This window comes from Chiroxiphia lanceolata, chromosome 9, assembly GCF_009829145.1.
Source record: "Chiroxiphia lanceolata isolate bChiLan1 chromosome 9, bChiLan1.pri, whole genome shotgun sequence".
Classification (NCBI taxonomy): Eukaryota; Metazoa; Chordata; class Aves; order Passeriformes; family Pipridae; genus Chiroxiphia; species Chiroxiphia lanceolata.
This window is the reverse complement of record NC_045645.1, coordinates 25,392,278-25,415,060: the sequence shown is the minus strand read 5'-3', so window position 1 is coordinate 25,415,060 and position 22,783 is coordinate 25,392,278. Positions and strand designations below refer to the sequence as shown.

Sequence of the window (22,783 nt, the reverse complement as noted above, 5' to 3'; positions counted from 1 at the left end):
TTTTGTCCTCTTTTCTTTTTCTTTTTTCTTTTTTTTTTTTTTTTTAACATAATAAATACTGTTACTGTGGTAGAGATCTCCTGCGTGAAAGCTCTTACCCTACCTGGAAATCCCTCTGGAACACATTGTGTTTATTTGTTTGATCTGTGTTCTTTCTTTATAAGCTTAGTCCTGCATTATAATGAGACAACCTCACTAAAGGAGCCTGTGTCTAGTTTGCTTTTCAGCATTTCACTGTGCTTTTTGCCCTTCCTGAAAATTGAAAGGGCGTTCCCGTCTCTTCCACAAGACTCTTCTTAAAGCCCAGACTGGCTTGTTATTGTAAACTGCTAAAGTGTTGCTGTGGCCATTGATACCTTGTTTCGTCATCCTTTGACATCAGTTAATGAGACCTGGGTTTTAGCTAGTCAAAATCAAACTATTATCTGTTACCTTTTTGCATTAAACAAACGTGTTAGTAGATACACTTCTCCAGATGTCTGATACTGGAAATGAGCTGCGGTAGAGAGCGAAGACAGCACAGTTTACATTGTGCAGTAAGACATGAGCAATTTCATACCTTTTAGAGTAAAAATTATTTTGCCCTGAAAATACCTTGCTCTTGAAAGTACTTAATGGCATTCTAACAGATGAGTGCATTCTAGGAGCTATTGAGGTGATGTTCTGACAGACCTGGCTGCCGGCTTCTTATTTGCCTTTGATACGTTCAGCACTGGCCAGGCCTTGCTGAAGGTCTCCAAACTGTCCTGTCACTGTGGTGTTGTTGCTGAGCTGGTACAGCTGCTGTCAGCAGAGTGCTTTGTGCTCAGAATGCTCTGAGAATAAAGATGCAAAAGTAGTTTGATTCTTAATGCAGGATGAATGTCTTTTAAAGGTGTACAGCTTTCATTCCCAGCTTTATTCTTGCTCAGTGTGTTTCTTCCTTGTTTCCTGCACCTCATCGTTGTGAAGTGTTCCTGCAGTTGTACTCACAGGTGCTCACTCCCCCCACCACAGCAGGCAGCCTTTTTTCTCCCTTTTCAGTGTCTTTGAACACAAATTCCCAGGCATGTACCTTTTCCTAGATGGTTTTATTTGCAGCTGCTTCCACTCTGATGTGATTTTTCTCCCAGCTCTCACTAAGCATACCTGTACACACTGACCAAAAGGTGTGGAAAAGCAGCTCTCTCAGACCTGTCAGAAGAATATTGTGTCACCAGAGCATGGAGGGGCATCGTCCTTTTGGTCACAAGGAGCCTTTGAGACTTGGCTGAGTATTTCTTGTTGTATTTCTTGCTGCCCTTACTTCTGAAAGATATGGGGGTTTATTTTCAGGACCACTAACAAACCCTGTGTACAAAGCTTTCTGTTCCAAGGGGAGCAGGAGAGGACCTGCATCCTGTCTTGTGGACGTCAGCATAGGCATTTCTGCAGAAGCAGTTGTACAGGGTTTAATCTGATTCCCCTGCTACCAGAATTGTAATGTGGTACTGTGTTGCTTTTCCTAAAGAAATACAAGTTACGTTTCAGATTTGATTTACATTTCTGTGTGTGTTTAAAGAATTACTTTTTTCTAGAATTAGGGTTTATGTATCTTACTTGAGCTGTGCAGAGAATGCACACAGGTGCTGTTGCCTTGTGACTGAAGCTGAAATTTCAAATGTTTAAAAAGAAGTAAAATGCCCTGTGGACAGATTTACTAATTGAGGTCGAAGTCTCTTTCATAGGTCTAAAATACCCATTCAGTAAAATACCCATTAAGGGGAGGCAAAATTTTCTCCCTGCAAGTGCCTTTTTACCCTCATTCTTTGACTTCTTCCCACTTCAAACTCTGCATTTGAAGCAGAAACCTTATGTGCTGCTGCTGCACACTTAGTTGGTTATGGGATCAGTACAGTTCTCCCTCTCACCAGGCAGGAACCTCTGCTCATGCTTTCTTGAAGAGGCAGTAATTCAACTGATTAGAGAGGGTTAAAGAATGCCATCATCTTTGGACATGTTAAGAGGATGTTCTGAAGGAAAATTGTTGTCTTACCTTTCTCTGTAATTTTGCTGTGGAGGAAAGGTCAGTGTTGTATCCAGCTGGGGGTTGCATTAATACAGTGTTCTTTATCGCTGAGTGTGCTTAGTCCGAAGCAGAAAATCAATAAGTCTTTTCAGCCTTTGACTCCCTGAAGGATTTTTCTGCCTCAGGTGGGGCTGTAGAGGACACTGTTTTGGGTGATCCCTTTGTCTTGAATGGCAATTAATTTTAGCTTCTTGATGGGAAATAATCTAAAAATAAAAAAAGTAAATCAGATATGAAATGCTTGAAAATCAATGTGTGAAACTGCAGCCTCAATGAATTTACTCCATCCTGGGCTGCTGTAACTCCAGGGCATACAGAAGTATGAGTATGTTCCTATTACTATTTTCTCCGTTTCTCCATGGGATGGCACTTCACTGAGAGACAGGTTTCTCTCCATTAGTAGGTACTGAAATTATGATAGACCTATTTGAAGGCCTTTGGCATCTCTTTAAGCTAATTCCTGTATCCTGTGGCTGTCTCAAGTGTTGTAAAGCATTGCAGCAGATTTAAATCAGTATGCCTGATGTTTTTGCAGTATCATTGTTTTAGAGATCACTTAAATTCCTAATTAATTGTACTTTTGCCTGCAGGTCTGTGTTAGAGAAGTTAATGAGCTAGCTGGTGTTTGAACAGCCTCCCCTTTCATGATGTGCTTTGGTTTGCAGAGCAATCCCACTTTAAGCGCACATTAACAGGTACTGAGAAAGGGAAACACTCCATTTAGCTGGAAATAACATCGTTTCACTCAAACTCAAGTGGTGCGGGGCAGAACTGACAGCTGGTCTTGCTCCTCAGAGCCTTAGAACTGCTTGGATATGTGATATTTTTTAGGTTTTTTTGATATCTTAATGTTATGTTAGGAAGGAAGTCTTCAGACCCTATACCACAGGTAGAGTTGTCCTGTTTCTCTTCTGCAGGCTGCCAGAGCTTTTACCTCGTTGATGCTTGTGGGAAGAAGGTTCACCGTTGTTGCATTCCTGAGCCTGTCCTGACCTGGGACTCCTCAGTCCCAATATCCTCTGATTAGCACAAATAATATCCTGAATATTTGTGTGGTTTATTTTTCATAGATCTACTCTCTAGGCTTGTTTTAAACCTTGTAGGTTTGTGTGCTGTCGTTAAAAGAACTGATAAAATCAGGCATCCATTAAGTAGCACAAGGTTTGAACAATAGTTATAGGCAAGAGGTCGTCTCTCAAGTGGCTTGAGCAGACACATCTAAGCAGTTCTGACTGAAGGGCTGACTGGGCTGTATCTTTCTTCCTTTGACTCTTGTCCTTCTCCTCACCTCTCCCAAAGCCACTTCACGTTCCTGCCTCACCCTTCATCCAGGCACTTACACATATGACAGTGTGGTCACCCAGACCAGCTCTGCCATTTGACTGAAAACTCGTGCCCTACCCACTTGCTGCATTGCTTTTCACCTGAGCTGGAGAGGTGAGTTAGCAGTGCTGCCAAGGCACCAAGAGAGTACTTCAGCATGCCTGGGAAGGCAGGAAGAACGAGGGCATTTTGATGAGTTTACACTGATTGTGCAACTGTCTGTTTACCCCTCAGTTTTATTCCTCTGGAGATGCTGTTTTGAAGGGAACACTCTTCAAAACCTCTCACTTAACCTTATCTCATAGTTTTTAAGAGTTTAATACTTATGGCAGCTGGGGAAGACCCTGAGAAAAATGTCTTTTGCTTTGGATTTCTAATCATTAGTTTTGCAGCTAATGATTGGTTCAAAGTTTTTCTAGGGTTTCAGTTGCATGAGGAGTCTCCCTATCTTTGGGATCATAGGAGGCATCATGATCAGACAGAGTTGCTGTCTTTGCTCCATTGTTTGCTTTCTGGTCCAAGGACAATCCCTCCTGCTGTCCCACAGTGCTCAGCTTTCACTCAAACACTTCTGGGCAGATATGTTGCTGGAAAGGTTATTTGGGGATTTGAACTGGCAGGAGTGAAGTGTGTGAAAGAGTAGGTGTGGAGTGCTGGCAGTTTGGTTTGGCCAGAGCTTTGGTGTGTGGGGGGGTGTGTATTCATATGTGCAAATCCTCTTCAAATCAAGTGTAGATTGATGACACAGTTATTTTAGAGAGCCTGATAAATTTGAGCTTGGTTTTGGGTACTCTTGCTAAGCAATGTGAATTTTGAGGTGTTATATATAATGGCCTTGAAGAGGCTTGGTAATGCCCTGAGACAGTAATTTAATTTTAATTCATATTTGTCTAATGACCTACTGCTATCTCAAACCAGAATTAACAGCCCTATTTTATAGGAGTGTTTAATATAAATCTGTCCCCATGAACTTTCCATTTTCACTGCAGCTCAAGGTATAGAGGAGGTTCCAAATTAGTCCAGTATCTTATGTAAGTGGACAGTACTTTCTGGGTAGTAAGTATTTTTTTTTAATGTTTCCAGGGATTTTCTTCCACGAGGTTCTGGAATTGTGACAAGACGACCATTGGTCCTGCAACTCATCACTGCCAAAACAGGTAATTTCTTTCTCTTTTTGGGTCAATGCCTGGACAAAGTGCTGCTGTATTTCAACAGGAGGAAAAATTTTTCTAGGAAGTTATGAAGAAAGGTGCCACCAGACTGTCTGGAACAAGGGCCTGCTGCTTTAAAGCTGTATGCTCAGGACCAACTAATTTCATTGTCCTGTCTGGGAAAACAGAAGCATCTAAATCCTAGAGCACATAGTGAATTAGTCCAAGATCACACTCGAAGCAGTGGAGAAGCATCATTACATACAGTGTGTTTTAGAAATTAGCTTTGATTTATTCACTTCTTGATGAGCTTTGCATCTGTATTAGTTAACACACCAAAATTGCTGCACTTCTGCCTTTAACTCTTGCTCCAGTGCACACAGATTTGATTCCACACAGCTTGTTTTTGTAACTTGTCTTTTTTGGTTGGGCTCACTGCACTAAATAGAGCAGAAGGTGGATTGGGGGAATACAAGGCTTCTGTGTATTTGTCTGGTCAAAAATATAAATATTTTTGTATGTACCACTAAGCTGTGTGACTTAGTGAGATCTTTCATCAGAATTCACCACTTTGTCCCCTTCCAGGGGGCACTTGATCTGCTTTGGTGTAGCTCAGTTCCCTGGCACATATAAAAGCAGCTACGGTTTTCCATCATCCCAAATTTTTTTTGTAGTTGCTTCTAAACCAATGTAAGCAACAAAAAATACTGGTTTACTATTGATTTCTGCTTAAAATAGTAAAAAGTAATTAAATAGCATCCAAACCAGCTTTTAAAAGCAAAAAATGCTCTTTAAATTATGCACCATCATGAAACTGGGGAAGAAACAAAATTGGAGCTGCCTGTGAAACTTCATTCTGTCCTTATGTGTGAGGGGTAATTAAGCTTCTGTATTTTTTCCTAAAAGATCTTTGCATTGTTCATCAGGAAGGTAGACTGCTGTCTGTCTAGGCTTCAGGGTTTTTTTGTGGATTATTGCTTTTAAAGCACGTTCATACTTTCAATGCCTCTGTGAAATTTTCCATAGTGTTTATGCTGTGGAAGAGAAATTAAAAACAGTTGGATTCAGTGTTTCTGTATGCTCAGCTTAGAAACTTCAGGATTCCCAAGTGTGTAATATGCTTATAGTGTTCTCTATATATTAAATGTGAAGTTTTAGTTGGAGATATACACATCTGCCATTTCTGCATGTGTGGCATTTGATCTCTAACAGAGCATGCAGAAATAAATGCAAGAATAAGGCTCAGCTATGGAGAGTCTCAATCTAATTTTCCCAAGACCATGTAAGAGTAGAAGAAAAAAATGCACCGGGCTCTGTGCTGGCGTTCCTAACAAAATTACTTAACTCTGGAGACAGACAGTAAAGTAAAAACTCATACTCTGACCTCAGGTGGTTACATACTTATTCACTGACATCCATCCTAAACTGGTCCATGTTGCCCTGTTCTGTAAAGTCACCATTGTCCCTTGGTTGAGGGGACGCTGAAATGGCTTCTCTCTTTCTGGTATTTTCCTCATTAATATGTTCACAAAGTATTACTAGCTCTAGGTAGGCCTATAAGGTTTGTATAGGTACCTTCTCTGCTGAAAATTCATTCTTCATTATAACTTAAATAACACAACAGGTACTTTAAAAATTCTGGAGAACTGAACTTTGGCCTAATTTTGTGTTTCCTGGATGTCAAGGCATATTTCTCCCTTTGGGAAATGCTGTGTATTTCTTGTTTGAGATTAGATGCCAAAACCTTTAAAATGCAAGCTTTAATTATTTTGTTACTTTCTTTAAACTTTGTTCCCTGTTGTTGTTTTTGGTGTTGAAATTCCAAATAACTTTATCTTTTAAGCCACCTTTATCTCTGTGAACTAATTTTAAGAAAAGAAAATAAAGCAAACTGCTTAGAGAAGCACAGTGTTCTTTTACAGGAAGCTGATGCTGGACTGATTTCTATGAAGGCCATAAATATCTAAAATGTTATAGAATAATTGGAGGGCTGTATCAGGTTCTTGGTGCTGAGGTAAGAACTTACTTCTGATCCAAGGATCTTTCTAGACTCTCTTAAAAGTAGCTATTCCTAATCTTATAGTATTGCTGGGGAGGGAGGAGGGCACTTTCTATACAGGCATTCAGAGATGACTACAGGATAGTTTATCAGCATTTTGGAACTGGCTGAGAATGGTTTGGAATGTGAATTTGATTGACAGAGGAGATTAAAGCTTCATTTAGCTTTGAGCCATTGCAGTAAGGGGTGAAGCAGCAGAGGAATCTGTGCTCATCACAGTGAGAGGGAACTGTGACCATCCATTATTAGGGTTGGACATGTCATGGAAAGGTGCAGCAGGAATTGGTTGTGAGGAATTACCAGGGGCCCCCCAACATGTGAAAGATCTGACACACCTGGGTAAAGAGCTGTTACCTCTGCCCTGGGGTAACATGAAACAAGTCAATACTAAGAAACTTATCTCATGAGAGGTGTGGAGTATTTTTAATTTATTTTTTTTTAGAAAGTTGTTTACTTCCTCTTTTTTAGAAGTTCTGTGCAGTTAATGCAAAGCTATTTTGCAGTGACCTTTTGACCTCTTTTAGTCACTAACATATTTTGGTGATCCTAGTACAATTTCTAAATGGCTTTATGACATTTTCACTCCACATCCATGCAAATACTGTACTCAGCTGAAATAGTGGAGGCAAATAGAAAGGTTTTAATTAAATATTGCAACTGACAAGATAGTCTTAATTAGTTTTGAGTATTTTTCTCTGAGTTTGATCATGTGAGAAATACCTAATAGCATTGAAAAAGTCAGAATATGGATGTTAAAGAATTTGCAGTCCTCTGAAAGACTATGGCTTGTTCTCTGTTGTTTCCAGCCTCTGAAGGAGTTCAGGTTAGATAATGGGTTTGAAGAAAATAGTCCCACCTGGGAAGGTGCAGTTAAGTGAGTTTTAGAAGGCACAGGTGCTCTTAGCTGGGAGCCTGTCTGATGGCCAGCTTGAGGTTTTACAAGGTGGGCAAGACAGGTGTCATAAATTAGCCATTCAGAGGATGCACATGGGAGGGGTTTTACCTGTTTTTTTTTCTGGGTGAGAAGTTGGATGTGAGGGCAGCTTATTTTGTGAGACTCTGATTTCTAAATTCAGGTAAAAGACACACTGGTTCTTTCTGTATTTGAGTGCTGCAGTGTTAGGTCCAGGGAGCTCCTTCTTTCTCACCAGGGCAGCATTTGTTTGAAATGTGGCGTGTTGTGGTATTTCAGCAGCTCCCAGTGAGTGCAGAGTGCTGGTCTCTCACTCTCTTACTCCTGCTTTTCAGGAGCAGGAATGCTGTATGTATGCCTGTAGTTGGGCTTTTAGATGGATTTCTCTCTGTGTGTCTTTAAGATATAAGTGTTGGCACACAGCTGACCTGGGATGAGAATTTTAAGGCTGTATGAGTGCTCAGTTGTCTTGCAGCAACATAACATACCATATGCCCAACCCAGTTAGTTCCATTTCAACTCCTAATCTCTCTGCAAGTTTGACCAGTGTTACCATAACTTTTATATGGTGCTGCTGAGGAGGCTTTGAGAAGGTAATGACTTGAAATGCCTGAGAAAGATCTTGAGCGATGTGGGCTTTTTGTTTCATGTTTTTTTTTGGTTGCCACACATTCTGTATAACCTTAAGCGATCTATTCTTCCTCTTGCTGTGCTTTCTCCTGCTTCTGCAGGTGAAATAATGACTACATTTCTTGAGACTTGGTGGTATGTTTTTTAAACAGCAGAGGCAACAAAAAATGCTCTTGGGTTTTGGGTGAAGCCTTTGTTGTAGGTCTTCTGTTTGTTAAAAGCACATTGCCTGCTATATAAACTCTGTTATTTGTATGTTATCTTGGCTTTAGGAGAGTTATTTTCATCATTTTGTCAACTGTTTGTGGAGGAATTTCAGATTTTCTTCTTGCTTCAGCAGATTAACAGATTTTGAAAATCATTACTGAGGTGGGCAGTTTTACATGAATGGGTCCTACATACAATACCCACATTTGTTTGAGTTTTGTTAATTAAATAGTAAGTTGAAAGCAAACATAAGGTTTAAAAGACATCCTGTTTTTTTCTAAAGTCTTGCAGATGCTCTCTTCTATTGAAGTTGTTGAGCTTTAATCCAAATTTTGTTTGTTGCAAGACTATTCCTCAAGGATAGCCATCTTCTGTTGCCCTCTGGTGGCAAAAGCAATCCTCTAACAGAATATGAAAAAATCATAAAAATAATTTAGATTGGTTGTTTCAGATAACACAAATGATCTTAGAGGCTTCATCAGCAGGAAGGCATGTGGAGGTCCTAAAGGACAAAAACTAGAAAAATGCCACAGTGCCAATAGTAGGGAAGAGAATGGGCACGTTGCAAGGAGAAGAGGAAGACAGTGGCTCCTGTCTTCTGAATGCCACTCTCTGGCAGCTCCTCATTCAGGTGATGAACAAGGATGCTGTAGAGACCAAAAAAATTATTGAGGTGCATAGCCCAAAAGCTAAAAAGTGACACCACCACGGGGAAAAGGAGATAGGGACTGGTGACTCATTCCTGAGCCAATGGAAGGCTCATCACCCACATGGGACTGATATCCTGGAAAAGGGATAACGCTGCCAATCTGGAGCCTGAGTTTAAGCTCAGTGTAAGGTTGTAGGGACTGCAAATGTTCCTTTGCACCTGCCAGTGTCCCTGGCTGCTGCTGTCTGTGCTGGCAAGCTGAGCTGATCCACAGGGACTGCTGAGGTCTGGCAGAGCGGCTTGGAGGGCTCGACCAGATCTCCCCATGAGCACCGTCAAAGGGGCTTCAGCTCATGGTGGACCTGATTAATTGTACCCACAAATACAATACAAGTGGTTTTGCCTGGAAGCTTTTGTTTCCTTGATCCCAGATTGATGCTCAGTGACGCCAGGAAAGATGGAATCCCCTCACTGAAAGAATGGAAAATGTCTCTGTATTTGTCCATCCTCAGAAAGATATATATATATAAAAAAAGTGATAGAAGATTCAGTCAAAGTTCACTATCAAGAAAATTAGTTATTAACTAACAATCTGAAAGATATTTTGAGATGAACAGCAGCCAACACAAATCATCAAGGAAGATAACCCTGTCATATCAGTGCAATATACCTTTTTATTACAGGGTGTCAGGCTTGTCAATTAAGGCATAGTGGTGTCTTATCTTGGGTACAGTAAGGGTTTTTAAATTATCTTGGTTTTTTTTTTAAATATAATAAGCAATCTTGGGGAACATGATTTAGAAAGGACTCCTGTAGATGGATGCACAGTTGTTTACAGAGTGGAAGGGACATCCCTCCAGGTCATGTTCAGTATTTGGTATTATTGGTAGGATGACAGAATAAAGTGTGCTCATTAAGTTTGTGTTCGGGAAATACAAATGAGAATATAAAAGATACTGGAGGGCAGAATTTGAATTTAGATTGCTTGCAAAAGAAGAGAGATGCCCCCAAAGTAGGAAGGAATTCAGTTGGGATAAGACAATTTCTGTACTGAAAGGCTGGTACTTGATGTTTTCAGAAAAGGACTTGGTGCTCACGGTGAATCTTTAACAGAGTGTAACTCACTGATGTGCTGTTATAAAATACAGAAGTGAATACTGTACAGGATGCATCACAGAAATGCAGTCTTACAAGTACTAATTCTGCTTTTTCTTGGTCCTGTGAAGGAGAGAGAGCTCTGGTGAGAGCTCTGCCTCCGTGACTTTAGGAAAAATTCCTGGAGGATGGTTGTGTGAGTGTTCGGAAGTTTGGAAAGCATGATCAATAGGAGAAGGTTGAAAGAACAGAGATATATTTCTTCTACAAACAAAAAGTTTCAAAGATGTGGAAGATTATTGAGTTCTGAGTCCTGGTCTCTCATCTTGGTGAATTCCTGACCTCTAGTAAAAGGTTATTCTGTACAGGGTAAAGTCTTTGAGCTTTGGGAGGTCTTGGGCTCAGCCTGATGTGGATCAAGGATGTTTTCCAAAACATCTCTTGTGTATTTCTAAGGGCTGGTCCATGTCTTGTCACTCAGCTCTCTTTGGCTCAGAGACAAATCTATGGAACATCTCAAGTGTGGATGTAATTTAAATGGTTTGAGAACAGCAGTGGCTTTTTATTGGTAATAACAATATAAAATCATAAACAAGATTAAATCATAAAAGCATAGGGAGATATAACTGACTGGAAAAATTAGGAGCTTTTAAAAGATGTTGTCTCATAACACTTCTTTGTATTATTTGTCTAATTTAGTAAAAATTGAAGAGATAAATAATCACTTGTGGATGCACTCAAGGAACTATGCTATGGTAGCCTTTTCATTCTACATCATCCAAGGTGCTTTTAATGAACTGGGGAGGGGGGGGCAGGAAAGGAAGCATTTTACATGCAAAGACTGTTTTAATTTTGTATCTAATTGTTCCTTCTTGTAATGTAACTTCTTTTCTATAAAAAAAAAAAATACATGTTTGAAAGCTGGACATCAGGCAGGATCATTTTTTCTTGTCTGGCTTTGTGTCCGTTCCCACAAAAATGTAAGTGAAATGTTTCCTTAGTATTCTTCTGTGTATGAAAGCTGGAAACTGAAGATTGCATTAAAGCATGTGCTTCTCCAGTCTGGCTGAAGGCATCATTGCCAGGGAAGGCTGAGGGCTGAAAGGAGCAAAACAAAGCGCCGCTTGTCCGTTTGAATTTTCATTCCGTGGGCTGTGTGTGGCACCACAGGTTAAGAACCCCGGTGAAGTTTATTTTCCTGCAGCTCTGGTGGGACTGCAGATGCCACTGGGAGGGATGAGTCATTGACAAGCATTAACACAGCTAAAAAGTAACAAACTTTTTTTTTTTTTTATTACCTTGAAGCCATTTCAGAGAGCGACTCTTTCTGTTCCTGAGTGTGAAGTGGAACAAAAAGAAAAGCTTCCTTGACAATCAGCTGAATCAGCCAACTGATTCCAGCTCGGCACCAAGTATTACTCACTGAATTTAGAAAGATTTTTCTGAGAAAATCTGATGAAAACCTAAGAAGAATACATTGTTTTATGCCAGGAGCAGTGCATGAAGAACTGGGAAAAAGTATGTCAGCTCTTTTTTAATGAGGTAGATGTTTTCCAACTTTAAGATGACAAATTTGACAAATGTAAATTCTCAAATGTGCTAGAGCAACAGAGCTCTTTTATTTTGTGCACGATATTATTTTTCATTTTGAAATATTTGAATATTCCTTGACTTTTTAAATAAACAGTTGGCAATGAAACAAACTCCACATTCATTGTAATTTTGTTGCTGGAGCTAAAAAAAGAATCTAAGATATTCTGGAATGTTTAAATTGTCAAAAGTGAGGCAGAGAGTTTTTGGTGGGTGGTCTCATTTTTAAAATAAATGATGTATTTTTGTCTTAACAAGGGTGAGTTTCCCTGTTCCTCACAGTTTGAATCTGGAGGGATTATGGTATTGTAGCACAGAAAGGTTGGTATTTGTTATTTTCCCCTCCTCTGTGTCTTTCTTTTTTTGGTCTCTCAGTTTGCTTTAACTATTGTTTAGGTTTTTTTTTTTTTAATTTAATTTTATTTTATTTAAAAAGCTCTGTTGATAATAGTAAGAAAGTCACTTTTGGGTAACAGGCTTCAGTACTGACTCATAAGGTCCTCTATTAATCCCTGTTCTCAGATTAGTTCTCCTGAGCTGCTGTTCTTTCTCTGAGTACCAAGCAAGCTCCTTCCCCTGGTGTTTGAGGGCTTGTTACCAAGAAACATTTTCTGGGGAAGAAACATCTAAACAGAACTTTGAAGTCAGGCCTTAATTGCAGGATGAAATGAAGTGGAACACACACAACTCTTTTCAGCCCTTCTCCAGTCCTAGTGCTTAGACCCCGTGGGGACAGGATGTGAGCTGTACCTGTGATTACCACTCGTGTCATTGGTTCTGATTGCAGCCTTGCTATGTGACATCAACTTCTGTGTTCTTTTTTTGAAGGAAGAAAGTCCAGTTTTAAAATCCTGGAACATGGTTATGCAGGCAACCAAAAGGTTGCAGTAATTAGTATCAATATTGGAATTCAAGAGTCAAAACAGGGACCTAGTGTCAAGTTTGGGTCTAACACATTAGGCTGTATCTACCCTGATTCCTGGTCAATGCCCTTTCAAGGTAGCAGGACAAGTTGTATGATATCGAAAACTTAGGAATTAATTGTGTTCTCCCCCTTCAGCAAAATCACAGCTATTTCTATAGACACTTAAAGTTGTGTGATTTGGTTTTAGACAACTGGAAGATTTAGGGAATGAGGAGTTGTGTTGAAAACATTACAGTGTTTTTAAGTGATCTTATTTTCATTACGAACTTGTAAAAACTTACAAAATTCCTTTGCTAAATTTGTGCATGACATGGGCTGTTAGTGTTTGAGACAAATGCTAATAATCTTTCATAATACAGAACTTGAATTACTTTTCAATTTGGTGATGTATTACAGGCAAATGTAATCAGATGAAAACTCAGAATCTGATTCACAATCTGTTCCTTATTCTATTACTGTAAATGGCATCTAATTGAATCTTTCAGGTTGTTCCAGAAGATGATGTGCTAAAGATAAGAGCAGTAAATCATTTCCAGACAACTTGACTTTTTAACTAAGCCTTTCTCGTTGCAGGCTGGTTTTCACATGTGTAATCACAGTAATGCTTTCCTGATAGCCATGATGGTGAGCTTCTGTGCACACACATCTGAAGACCAATAGGGCCTTGAAAGTGGGTGTCCAAGTCGATAAACCTGTGAAATAACAGAGTTATTATTGACATTTTTCACAGAGTATGCTGAATTTCTACACTGCAAAGGGAAGAAATTTACTGATTTTGATGAAGTTCGTCAGGAAATCGAAGCAGAAACAGATAGAGTAACAGGAATGAACAAAGGCATTTCTTCAATTCCTATTAATTTAAGAGTATATTCTCCACATGGTAGGTAAAATCATTCTCCTCTACACTTCTGTCATATAATGTATTATGTAACTCTGTCTGTCCAGCCATTGCCCTTTTGATTTGTTTTTACTGCTCGCTCTTCTGGGATGAAAAAGCTTCTGAGGCTAAGTTGAACCAAAAGTGGGTATGTGTCTGGAAGAATCCTCAAATTCTCCTGTTTTAAGAAACCACTCTACAGTGGAGAGCTGTTGGCCATGAGAGATGGGCAGAACACAGACTCTCTGCCTCATTTAATATTCTCTTTATTTAAAAATATTCTCACCTTGCTTCAGGATGGAAGGAGTCTCTCCCCCAGTACATTCATGAGATGGTAGCTCATTAGTAAAGACAAATAATAGGAGATAAGAGACTTAATGGCAAAACTTTTTTCACCCTCCAGAGGGATTCCCTGATCAGTGATCTAGAAAGTCACTGTGTCTCCCTGCCTTACTGGAAGTTTATTGTTCCCTGTCACTAAAAACATGTTCAGACAATAATGGTGTTTGAAACTGCTTTCTGTTTTAGACCCCCAGTATAGATCAAAGTTAGTTCCTCTGGTTACCATCTGCCCAATTTAATGAAGGCAGTCTAGGGAAAATGTTTCCCATTGAGTCTGTCTTTGATACAGGAGAAAAGTGGTATGTTTGGCTGAAGCACTTTATTTTTCTAACTGGAGAGGGGCTGAACTAAATCCCCTGCCTCAAAGCTTGTTGGTTGAACATTCTGACTCCAGGAGAAAGTGAAAATTTCCTACCTATTGCTCTTACTTTGTTTTAGTAAAATCAGTCTTTAGTTCAGCAACTCCTATCTGTATTCATCATGGCTGGGCTTCGCGAACGAAGATTTGGGAAGGCTTTATCCTCTATTGCCCCAGTGCTTGTTGAACAAGCTGGGATGCTTTTAGTTGGCACTGTGGCCTGTACTGGGGAAATCATGCCAGAGCAAATCAGGTTTTCTTAGTGGATTAACTTCTTCATATTTATTACTTTTCTGAAGAAGTTGCAGAGTAAAAAATACCCCTAAATCTTCAGAACAACAATAGACCCCCCCCCCCTTAAAAACAATTTTGCTATATAAGTTAGACCTGCTATTGACTTTTTTGGGAATTTCTTAATTGGAGGCATTGTTCAAAGCATGGTCAGAGAAAGACTATATTTAAAAAAAAAAACAAACAACAACCCAAACAACTGTTTTACCTTGATTTGAAGGATGCAATGGGAATGATCTGTTGTCTGTGCTCTTGTTGTGGGACAAAGCTCAGAAAACCATGTTCATTTGTCTAAGAGCTCTCAAGGATATTTGGTATAAGATGATACTTATACCAGTTGTAACATTTAAAATATTAAGTAACACTAATAAATTCAGAGATGAAAGATCAACAGGGAAACAAATATACCTTTCAGATTGTCAGGCGTTTTGTTTGAACTGCTGACAATGTTTATATGCCTGTAAAGGTCATAAAGGGCTTTTATGTGACTAAAATTTGTCTGCAGCTATGGATGTGTAGACCTCTTCGACTTGTCTGGTGTGCTAACCACTTCTGTGATCCTGTGTTTTCTGTACAGTCTTAAGCCTGACCCTTATTGATTTGCCGGGAATCACTAAAGTGCCAGTAGGGGATCAGCCTCCAGATATTGAGCAACAGATCAGAGACATGATAATGCAGTTCATATCCCGGGAAAACTGTCTCATCCTGGCTGTGACTCCAGCGAACACTGATCTGGCCAACTCCGATGCCCTGAAGCTGGCGAAGGAAGTGGACCCTCAGGGTAAGCATTGATGGATTACCACTTTGTCTTCTCAGTGTAAGAACATAATTGGAAGTAATAGATCAACTCTTGTGTGAAATTTTATAATGGAGAGTGTGTTAAATAGATGTATATGTACATTCTCATGCAGCCTTCAACATCAACGGTGGGTTAGCTCAGTGTTGTTCTGGTAATGTTGCTGTAAATGTATTTCAGAAATTTTGTCACTGTCTCCTATAAGCAAGTGCAGCAGTACCTATCTAGGAATTTTTGTAGTATCAGGCAAAATGGGCCATGATGCTGATGGGATTTCTGGGTACTTGCATTATAAATTTTATACAATCATACTGTAGGGATGCTGAGCTGTGTTAAAGAGATTTGAGGAACGCGTTTCAGCAATTCTGTTCCCTTCTTTTCCAGACATACCATAACTTGAGTTGTAGCTGGTAGGGTGTGATACAAGCTTTGGGAAGGCTACATGTCTGTTATTATATAATTGTAATTGTTCTTCCTGAATCAAAATGATTCTTCAGTAACTTCTTCCTCCTGTCTCCACCCTGGTCAGGCCTTAGGACCATTGGTGTGATCACAAAATTGGATCTGATGGATGAAGGAACAGATGCGAGAGAAGTTCTAGAAAACAAACTACTCCCTCTTCGTAGAGGTGAGAACGTTCAGTTGCCTGTATTCTTTGCAATCCAGAAAGTGGTTTGGATAAGGGTAGTGTTTGGGAGTCCTGGAGATGAATCAAAGGTTATGCTGGACTTGATGAGTTCTTTGCTTTTACAGCTATCTATTCACCAAATATAAAAGATGACTGTGCTAAAAATATCCTGCAAGTAAAATAAGGTTTCTTTCTGGACCTGGAAAACAAACTGCATATTCCAGAGGAAGCAAGAAATGTCAGCACAAGCTTTTAGCCAATTTTTTTCTTCTCTACCAGATTGCTGTCACTTGTAACATGTGAATCTTTTTTTCTTTGCATGTGACAGCAACAAGCACCGGAGCTTTGGTAATCTCACTATAAAACAATTTATGATACCTTCCAGGAATCTTCCATGTGATTGTTCTGGCAGCTACTGCTACAGTTGCTCATGCTGTTAATAATAGTAATAATTTTGATTCTAGTTATAATTTATGGATGAAACTACCATCTCCTCCAATGGAGCATATTGATCCAGCAAATGAGAAATTTTTTCTGTGTTTTGTTAATATTATGTCATTTATCTCTGTGGACCTGTGTGTGTGTTTTGATTTTTGTTTTGGAGTTTTTGTTGGTTTATTTTTGAAAAGGTTTCTTTGAGATTTGCCAGAGTTTCATATATTTCTCTTTTGGCACTGGTGATTTAAAAGTAAATGTATCTGTTCTGTCTAAACAGAATGAAAAATTTGGACAGCATTAAGGACACTTGAGTACTTGTAAACAGTATCTGAAATGCCTAAATTTGAAAGTTTAGTTCTAGTCAAGGTGAATTCAGCAGTTCAGGCAATAGCTGCATTGATTTACCTGTTGGTTTTGTGTTGGTTTAGGTTATATTGGTGTTGTAAACAGAAGCCAGAAAGACATTGATGGGAAGAAGGACATAAAAGCAGCTCTTCTAGCAGAAAGGAAATTCTTTCTTTCCCACCCGTCCTACAGGCACATGGCAGATCGGATGGGAACGCCGTATCTCCAGAAAGTTCTAAACCAGGTAAAACCTGAAGCCTTGGTGGTGAAAGGCAGTTTTATAACGGTAGGGCCAATACAAAAGCTTTATTAAAATGAATGTTTGGTCACTGAACCTCACTTATTCTTTCCTGCTTTTTATGGTTTTAATTTGAACAAGGTAAAAACAAAGCTGTGTATTACCTGTAGCATACAAAAGCTTGCTGTGAGATGTGGTTTCTGACTTTTATTGACAGTTCTGCTCCTCTCTGTTCTCTTGAATACTGAATATGAACATCAAAAATAAGATTTGTTTCCCTTCCTGGGAGTACACCATCCTATTCCTTTCTTATCACATTTCTCTTAACAGGATTTTTAGTACTCAAATTTAGAAATTAGGGATAAAAAAAAGACAGTTTTAGAAGTCATGTATCCTGAGGATGCACTGTGTCTGTACTTTAACCTTAAAATGTACACTTTATTGTAGTTGTTACTATAAACATATACTGTGTACTAATGATATAAATGACAAATACAGTAATCAGAACACTTTGTCACCCTACTTTTATTTTTACCAAAAGCTCTGGTTTATATCTATAAGTTTGTGCCAAACTGTGTTGGATCCCAGCTTCCTTCAGCTGGAAATAGAGCTATTTCCCAGTTACCTGGAGGAGAAAGCTTACTGTCCTAATGAAGAACCTGCCTACAGCAGGCTTGGAGTTCTCTTCAACCATTTTGGGTCTCTGGGTATTGCTCTTTTGGTAGAGCCCTTTCTTAGCTTGACCAGCATGTGACCCTAACGAGGATGCAATTTTGCCTGGGTTTAGAATGTTTTGCCTCTTTTTATATATTGAAAGTTTAATTCCCATGTCCTACTTTTGAGACTGAAGCACAAACTTTGGACAGTCTTATCTGTCCTGATTTTCATTACTTTATATACTATTAAAGTTTTTGTGAGCTGTTTTGAAAATCTACTACTTCAGTAGGAACTGTTGATCTTTTGTTGCTTTTACTGTGTGTAGAATATTCTATGTGGGAAGATCTGCATAAGTTTTGTCCTTAAGATACTGGGGACCTGTTAGTGTTTGTGGTTTCAGGTAATAATTCAGTTTCTCGGCATCCACAAGGTGGTGCTCCAGGGAAACTCCAGCTTTCGATTTTGTGCCTGTCAGTCTGGTGAACGACTTTAAATTTGAGTTTATTTTGGTATATGACATTCTGAATTTATAGCTTGTTTGATTGGGGTAGGGAAAAGGGTTTGGGGCATAGTGCAAGAAGCCCAGTTTAGTTTTCATTAAAGAATGGGTACAATGCATGAGAAATTTATAGCACAGGTAAGACATTGATAGTGCTGTCCAAACACAGTAAAACATATTTACGCAAAAATAAGTGAGGTAAGTTAAACACAGATCTGGTAAGTCCTTCTCTACTCTTGTTCAATTTATTTTCCAGTACATTTCAGTATATTTTCAGAAACAAAAACTGAAACTATTGAGTGGTAGAACCTTTTTCTGCCAAAAATCAAGTGTTTAAAAAAGGAAAAGTTATAAAACTGTTGAGGGACAGATCTCTTTCCTTTAGTATGCTTTGCACAAGGGAGCAAAAATCACTTGGGAAAGTGCCAAGAAGCTACTCTGATGTCTGTACTTTCCTCCACCTCTGGAGTAATGCCCATCAATGGGATGTGGATGCTCAGAATCTCTTTCTTGTGGCTGCAAAGGAGTCATCGTGCTGAACAAGCACGTGCGGAATTGGGAAACACCTTTAGGAAAACCAGCAAAACAGGAGTGATGGCATCAGCACTGAGTGATGAGAGGTCATTTCAAATTACACATGTCATGTGTGTAACTTTTTCGTGAGTAACTAGGTAGGTATGTAGTAACAGGGCTCAGTGAGTGAGAGGACAAAGGAATTTTTGGAGCCTCTTTACAATGTGTCTGCACAAAGAATATTGTATTGTTCTTTAACAACCTCCATTACTTCAGAGATCAAAAGGAACTGCCCTGGTAAACTAGCACAGGTCGTGGCTGATAAGCTTGGCAGTCAGAAGGAAATGATTGTACTCCTGCTTTCATCTTTATTAACAATGTAAAAGGACTTTTATTTGCTTTTTAGCAACTTACCAATCATATTCGGGATACTCTGCCAGCCTTCAGAAGCAAACTCCAGAGCCAGCTGCTTTCTATAGAACATGAAGTAGAGGTATACAAAAACTTCAGACCAGAAGATCCAACCAGAAAAACAAAAGCCTTGCTGCAGTGAGTGTCTTTTGTCTGCTTTTCTGCTCTGTATAGGTTTGTTTTACTTCTTTTTTTCTTCTTTCTAATGGGTTTAAATCTAAAGATCAGGATATGATTAAGGATTCTATATGTGAACTCCAAAGAATTCTGTGTTTGATGTTCCCAAACGCTTTATATACTCTACAATTTCAGCAGTTTTCCCTAAATTAATTTTAGTAATCCTAGGAAAGAGAGAAAGCAGAGCAAGGAAAAGGTATAAAGATGGGCATCAGAGATGATCAAAGGTAAGAAACTGCTTCTGATTGTATAGGCACATTCTTCTGTCTGCCAAAAAGATGACCTTAAGCAAGGGAAGGACATTGTGTTAGAAGTCTGTAAGATGAGGAGGGTGGAAGGAGAGTAGGGAATGCTTCTTTTTCTAATATAAGAACTTGTCTTTCCAAAAGAACTCAAAGGTGGCAAGATCAAAATTAGTCATAGATGGTAGTCCTTCATGTGTTGTGCACCTAAGACCCGGAGATCTTTGATAACACCACTGTAAAGGAAGGGAACAGATAACTGTTAATCTGACTTTGAATCATGTGGAATTGGAATCAGAGCCCTTTCTTGACTGTGGAGTTAGCACTATGGAAAAAGGCCAATCTGACGTTTCAGATTGAACACCACTTGGCACCTGTTGCTTTGCTTCGTGCTGCTTCCTTACCTGCTCTGTTTCCAGAGATTCCCAATACTGGTCTGCCATTTTTTGTTCTCCCTCTTTTTTTTAAGATTAACCCTCTGCAGCCACTTTTGTGTTTATATGCAATTCAAATGTACCTCTTAGGAGAGGAAGTATGCAGAGGGGGAAAGAGAGGTGTAAAATGTACCTAGGTCTTGTCTCTTATGTGACTGTTGTCACGTTCCTGCTCTGACTGATTTCAAAGGTTTTCAGCATTCTGAGATAGATGGTAATAGCAATGGATTGTGATAATGCATGAGTTTTGTGCAGGATTCATTCTGTAGTTAGAAGTCTGAAATTCAGAAGGGAAAATAATCAGCTGAACTAGAGAGACCTTCTTGAGTCAGCTGAAGACTCCAATTTACTCCTTATTTTTGTAACAACTGACTCCAGAAGAGTAGACATAAGTCAGTTCCTCATGACTTTCCTCCAGATGTTTTAGTTGCACAAACAGAGGGCCATCACCTTTGGCTTTTCCATGACTGGAAGAATTCTCCTGTGTGTTTTTCTGAATGCTCCTGCTGCAGAAGTGTAAGCACAACCAAGTGAACTGGAGCTTGTGGTACTGACAGCTGCCACATGGCCATGTTAGGAAGATCCAAGGGTCATTGTGGAGAAATAAACTCTGCAAATTGTACCACTTGCCATAAAAGTGGGGTATTTTCTTGTGGTGGTCTGCCCTGTTTGCAGTTTCTGTAGCAACATCTGAATATGGATGTGCTTTTCTATTCAAATACATTATGTATTATAACTTAAATGTCAGGACTCTTATTTTCTTATCCTACTAAAAAGACTGCTATCACTTTTTCTTCGTTAAAAAAATAATTAAACGTCTATTTAATAAGTAATAGCATCATTTAAAATTGTGTTATTCTTGATGAAAAATGAATGTAACCTGGTACCCTGCTGTATTTTTAACTGACTTTACTATAAAGTTTAATAAACAGTGCTTCCCCCACCCACAACATTTATGAAGAAAGAAAAAAATATACTGTGTGATGTCCTGCAAGAGAGAAGGGATGCAGGGGGATGTGTGTAGGTATGGATTTTGTGAATTGACAACTTGGCTGAATCAACTGTTGTTCAAAGATACTTTTGTCAATTCCTAAACATGTTTTATCAGGCACTAGTAGTCAATAGTACTCAAGTAAGAGTTAGTACTTGACATACTTAAGTGGTTGTGTTTGTTGTTTGTTTTTTTTTTCTCACCCCCTTTAAAATTTAGGATGGTACAACAGTTTTCAGTGGACTTTGAAAAAAGAATTGAAGGATCAGGAGATCAAGTTGATACACTAGAACTTTCAGGAGGTGCCAAAATCAACCGAATTTTCCATGAACGTTTTCCTTTTGAACTAGTGAAGGTATTTATCCATCTTGCTGATGTGCTTTGTGCTTTATTTATGTATTCTTATGTTCATACTGATAATAGTATAGCCAAGAAAAGGTCTGATTGGAAGAACATGCTCTTAAGTGTGGAAGAAATTACATGAAGTTATACTTAAGACCTTTGGCTTAATTTCTAGGATTAGAAACTGAGACATGCTAAGAATTCTAAAGTATATGAATTAGAATATAATTATATCCCAGTTCATACTAGTTTCTGTGCTTCTCTATTGTTTTATCACAAATGGCATCTTTCTTCTGGTTAATGGGGCATGCAGACCACTCCAGCTGGTAAATTTATGTTCAAAGACCTAGTATCTATTAAAATTAGAGTTATGGAAAATAACCATTTTCTGTGTGTTCTACTTCCCATATTCAGTACATTAAACCAAAGCCAGCTTTCAGTCCTATGCTTTCATAGTGAGAGGTGAAGCAGGGTAGGTCCCTTGCAACCCAAATTATTCTATAATTCTGTGATAGTTGGGCTTAGGTAATGACCCCTTCATTTGTGACAGCACTATGAAAGTCAACTAGCTGACTTTCAAAAGAAACTTAAAGAAAAGCTTTATAACTTCATAATTGAAACAACTCCTCTTTTAAATTTGGTTGAAAAACAGTAGAGTGGGAAGGAGAGGATAAACAGACCATAATCACAGAAGATGCACCTCTTCAAGAAAACAGGTCTAAAAAAAAAGTAGCATCTTCCAAATCCTGTTTCTGGCTTACTCGATGTCGACGCTACAAAATCATTCCAGCTGTTTGTGTATCTGGGTGTGTGATTTTCAACAATCCTTACTGCTGCCTGTAGCCTTAGTGTTAAAATGTTTTAAAATACTTAATGCTTTGTTTAGAGTTATTAGAAATTACTATTTTGACAATTGAACTTGCCTGTCTTCTGGTCATACTAGGAGAGGTAATATTTTCTGTTTTCATTAAGAACTTGCCCTAATATGCTCTCACATGCTTTTGTTCCTCTAGATGGAATTCAACGAGAAGGAACTGCGGAGAGAAATAAGTTATGCCATCAAGAACATACATGGTATCAGGCAAGTGCTCCCATGTTTTCAAGCCCAGTCTCATTATACAGGTGTAATATCTTTGGAAAGCACTGCTTGCAAGCTTTGTTGTTCTTTGTGTTTTGGAAAATGTTCCTTATGTTCCTTGGTTAGTAAGTTCTCAGAAGGTTGACATTAGTAGCTGTGGGGAAGTATTTGAGCTTTCCTTGCCTTGTTGATGGGGAGGTCTTGATTTATGGTAATGAACTGATAGTTTTGGGCATGTTTTTATGGTTTGATTTTTTTTTTTAAGTATAATTTATTTGCCAAGGTAGATCTTGGTGAGCAGTGTTTGAAAGAGAAGTAAGGCTCATTTGTTTAGGACTGGCTCTGTGGGGTATCTGTTATATAGCTTCACATACCCTGCAGTGAACTGTGAAATTCTCCATGTTGGACCCTGAATAACAGAATGACATTTCCTGGTGTGAGTGAAAAGTGCAGATACAGGATTCTTATGGATTTGCTGTGCAGGTGATTGTGCATGGAGTGCTGCAGCTGCCATTCATCCCTTCTGGAAGGTTTGAT

General features: G+C 39.0%; 1 protein-coding gene across 11 annotated transcripts in view; it reads left to right on the top strand.

Moving 5' to 3' along the window:
- Positions 1-22,783, top strand: part of DNM3 (dynamin 3) — a 170,264-nt gene that overhangs the window by 12,183 nt on the left and 135,298 nt on the right. For all 11 annotated transcript variants that reach the window (XR_004358574.1, XM_032696593.1, XM_032696591.1 and 8 more), the window contains exons 2-9: positions 4,454-4,527; positions 13,320-13,469; positions 15,035-15,238; positions 15,783-15,881; positions 16,748-16,908; positions 18,978-19,120; positions 21,046-21,181; positions 22,182-22,249. Coding sequence is in view for 10 of the 11 variants with exons in the window: in XM_032696593.1 (XP_032552484.1) it covers positions 4,454-4,527; positions 13,320-13,469; positions 15,035-15,238; positions 15,783-15,881; positions 16,748-16,908; positions 18,978-19,120; positions 21,046-21,181; positions 22,182-22,249 (1,035 nt within the window). In the remaining variant the exon portion in view is untranslated. The remainder of the gene's footprint in view (positions 1-4,453; positions 4,528-13,319; positions 13,470-15,034; positions 15,239-15,782; positions 15,882-16,747; positions 16,909-18,977; positions 19,121-21,045; positions 21,182-22,181; positions 22,250-22,783) is intronic.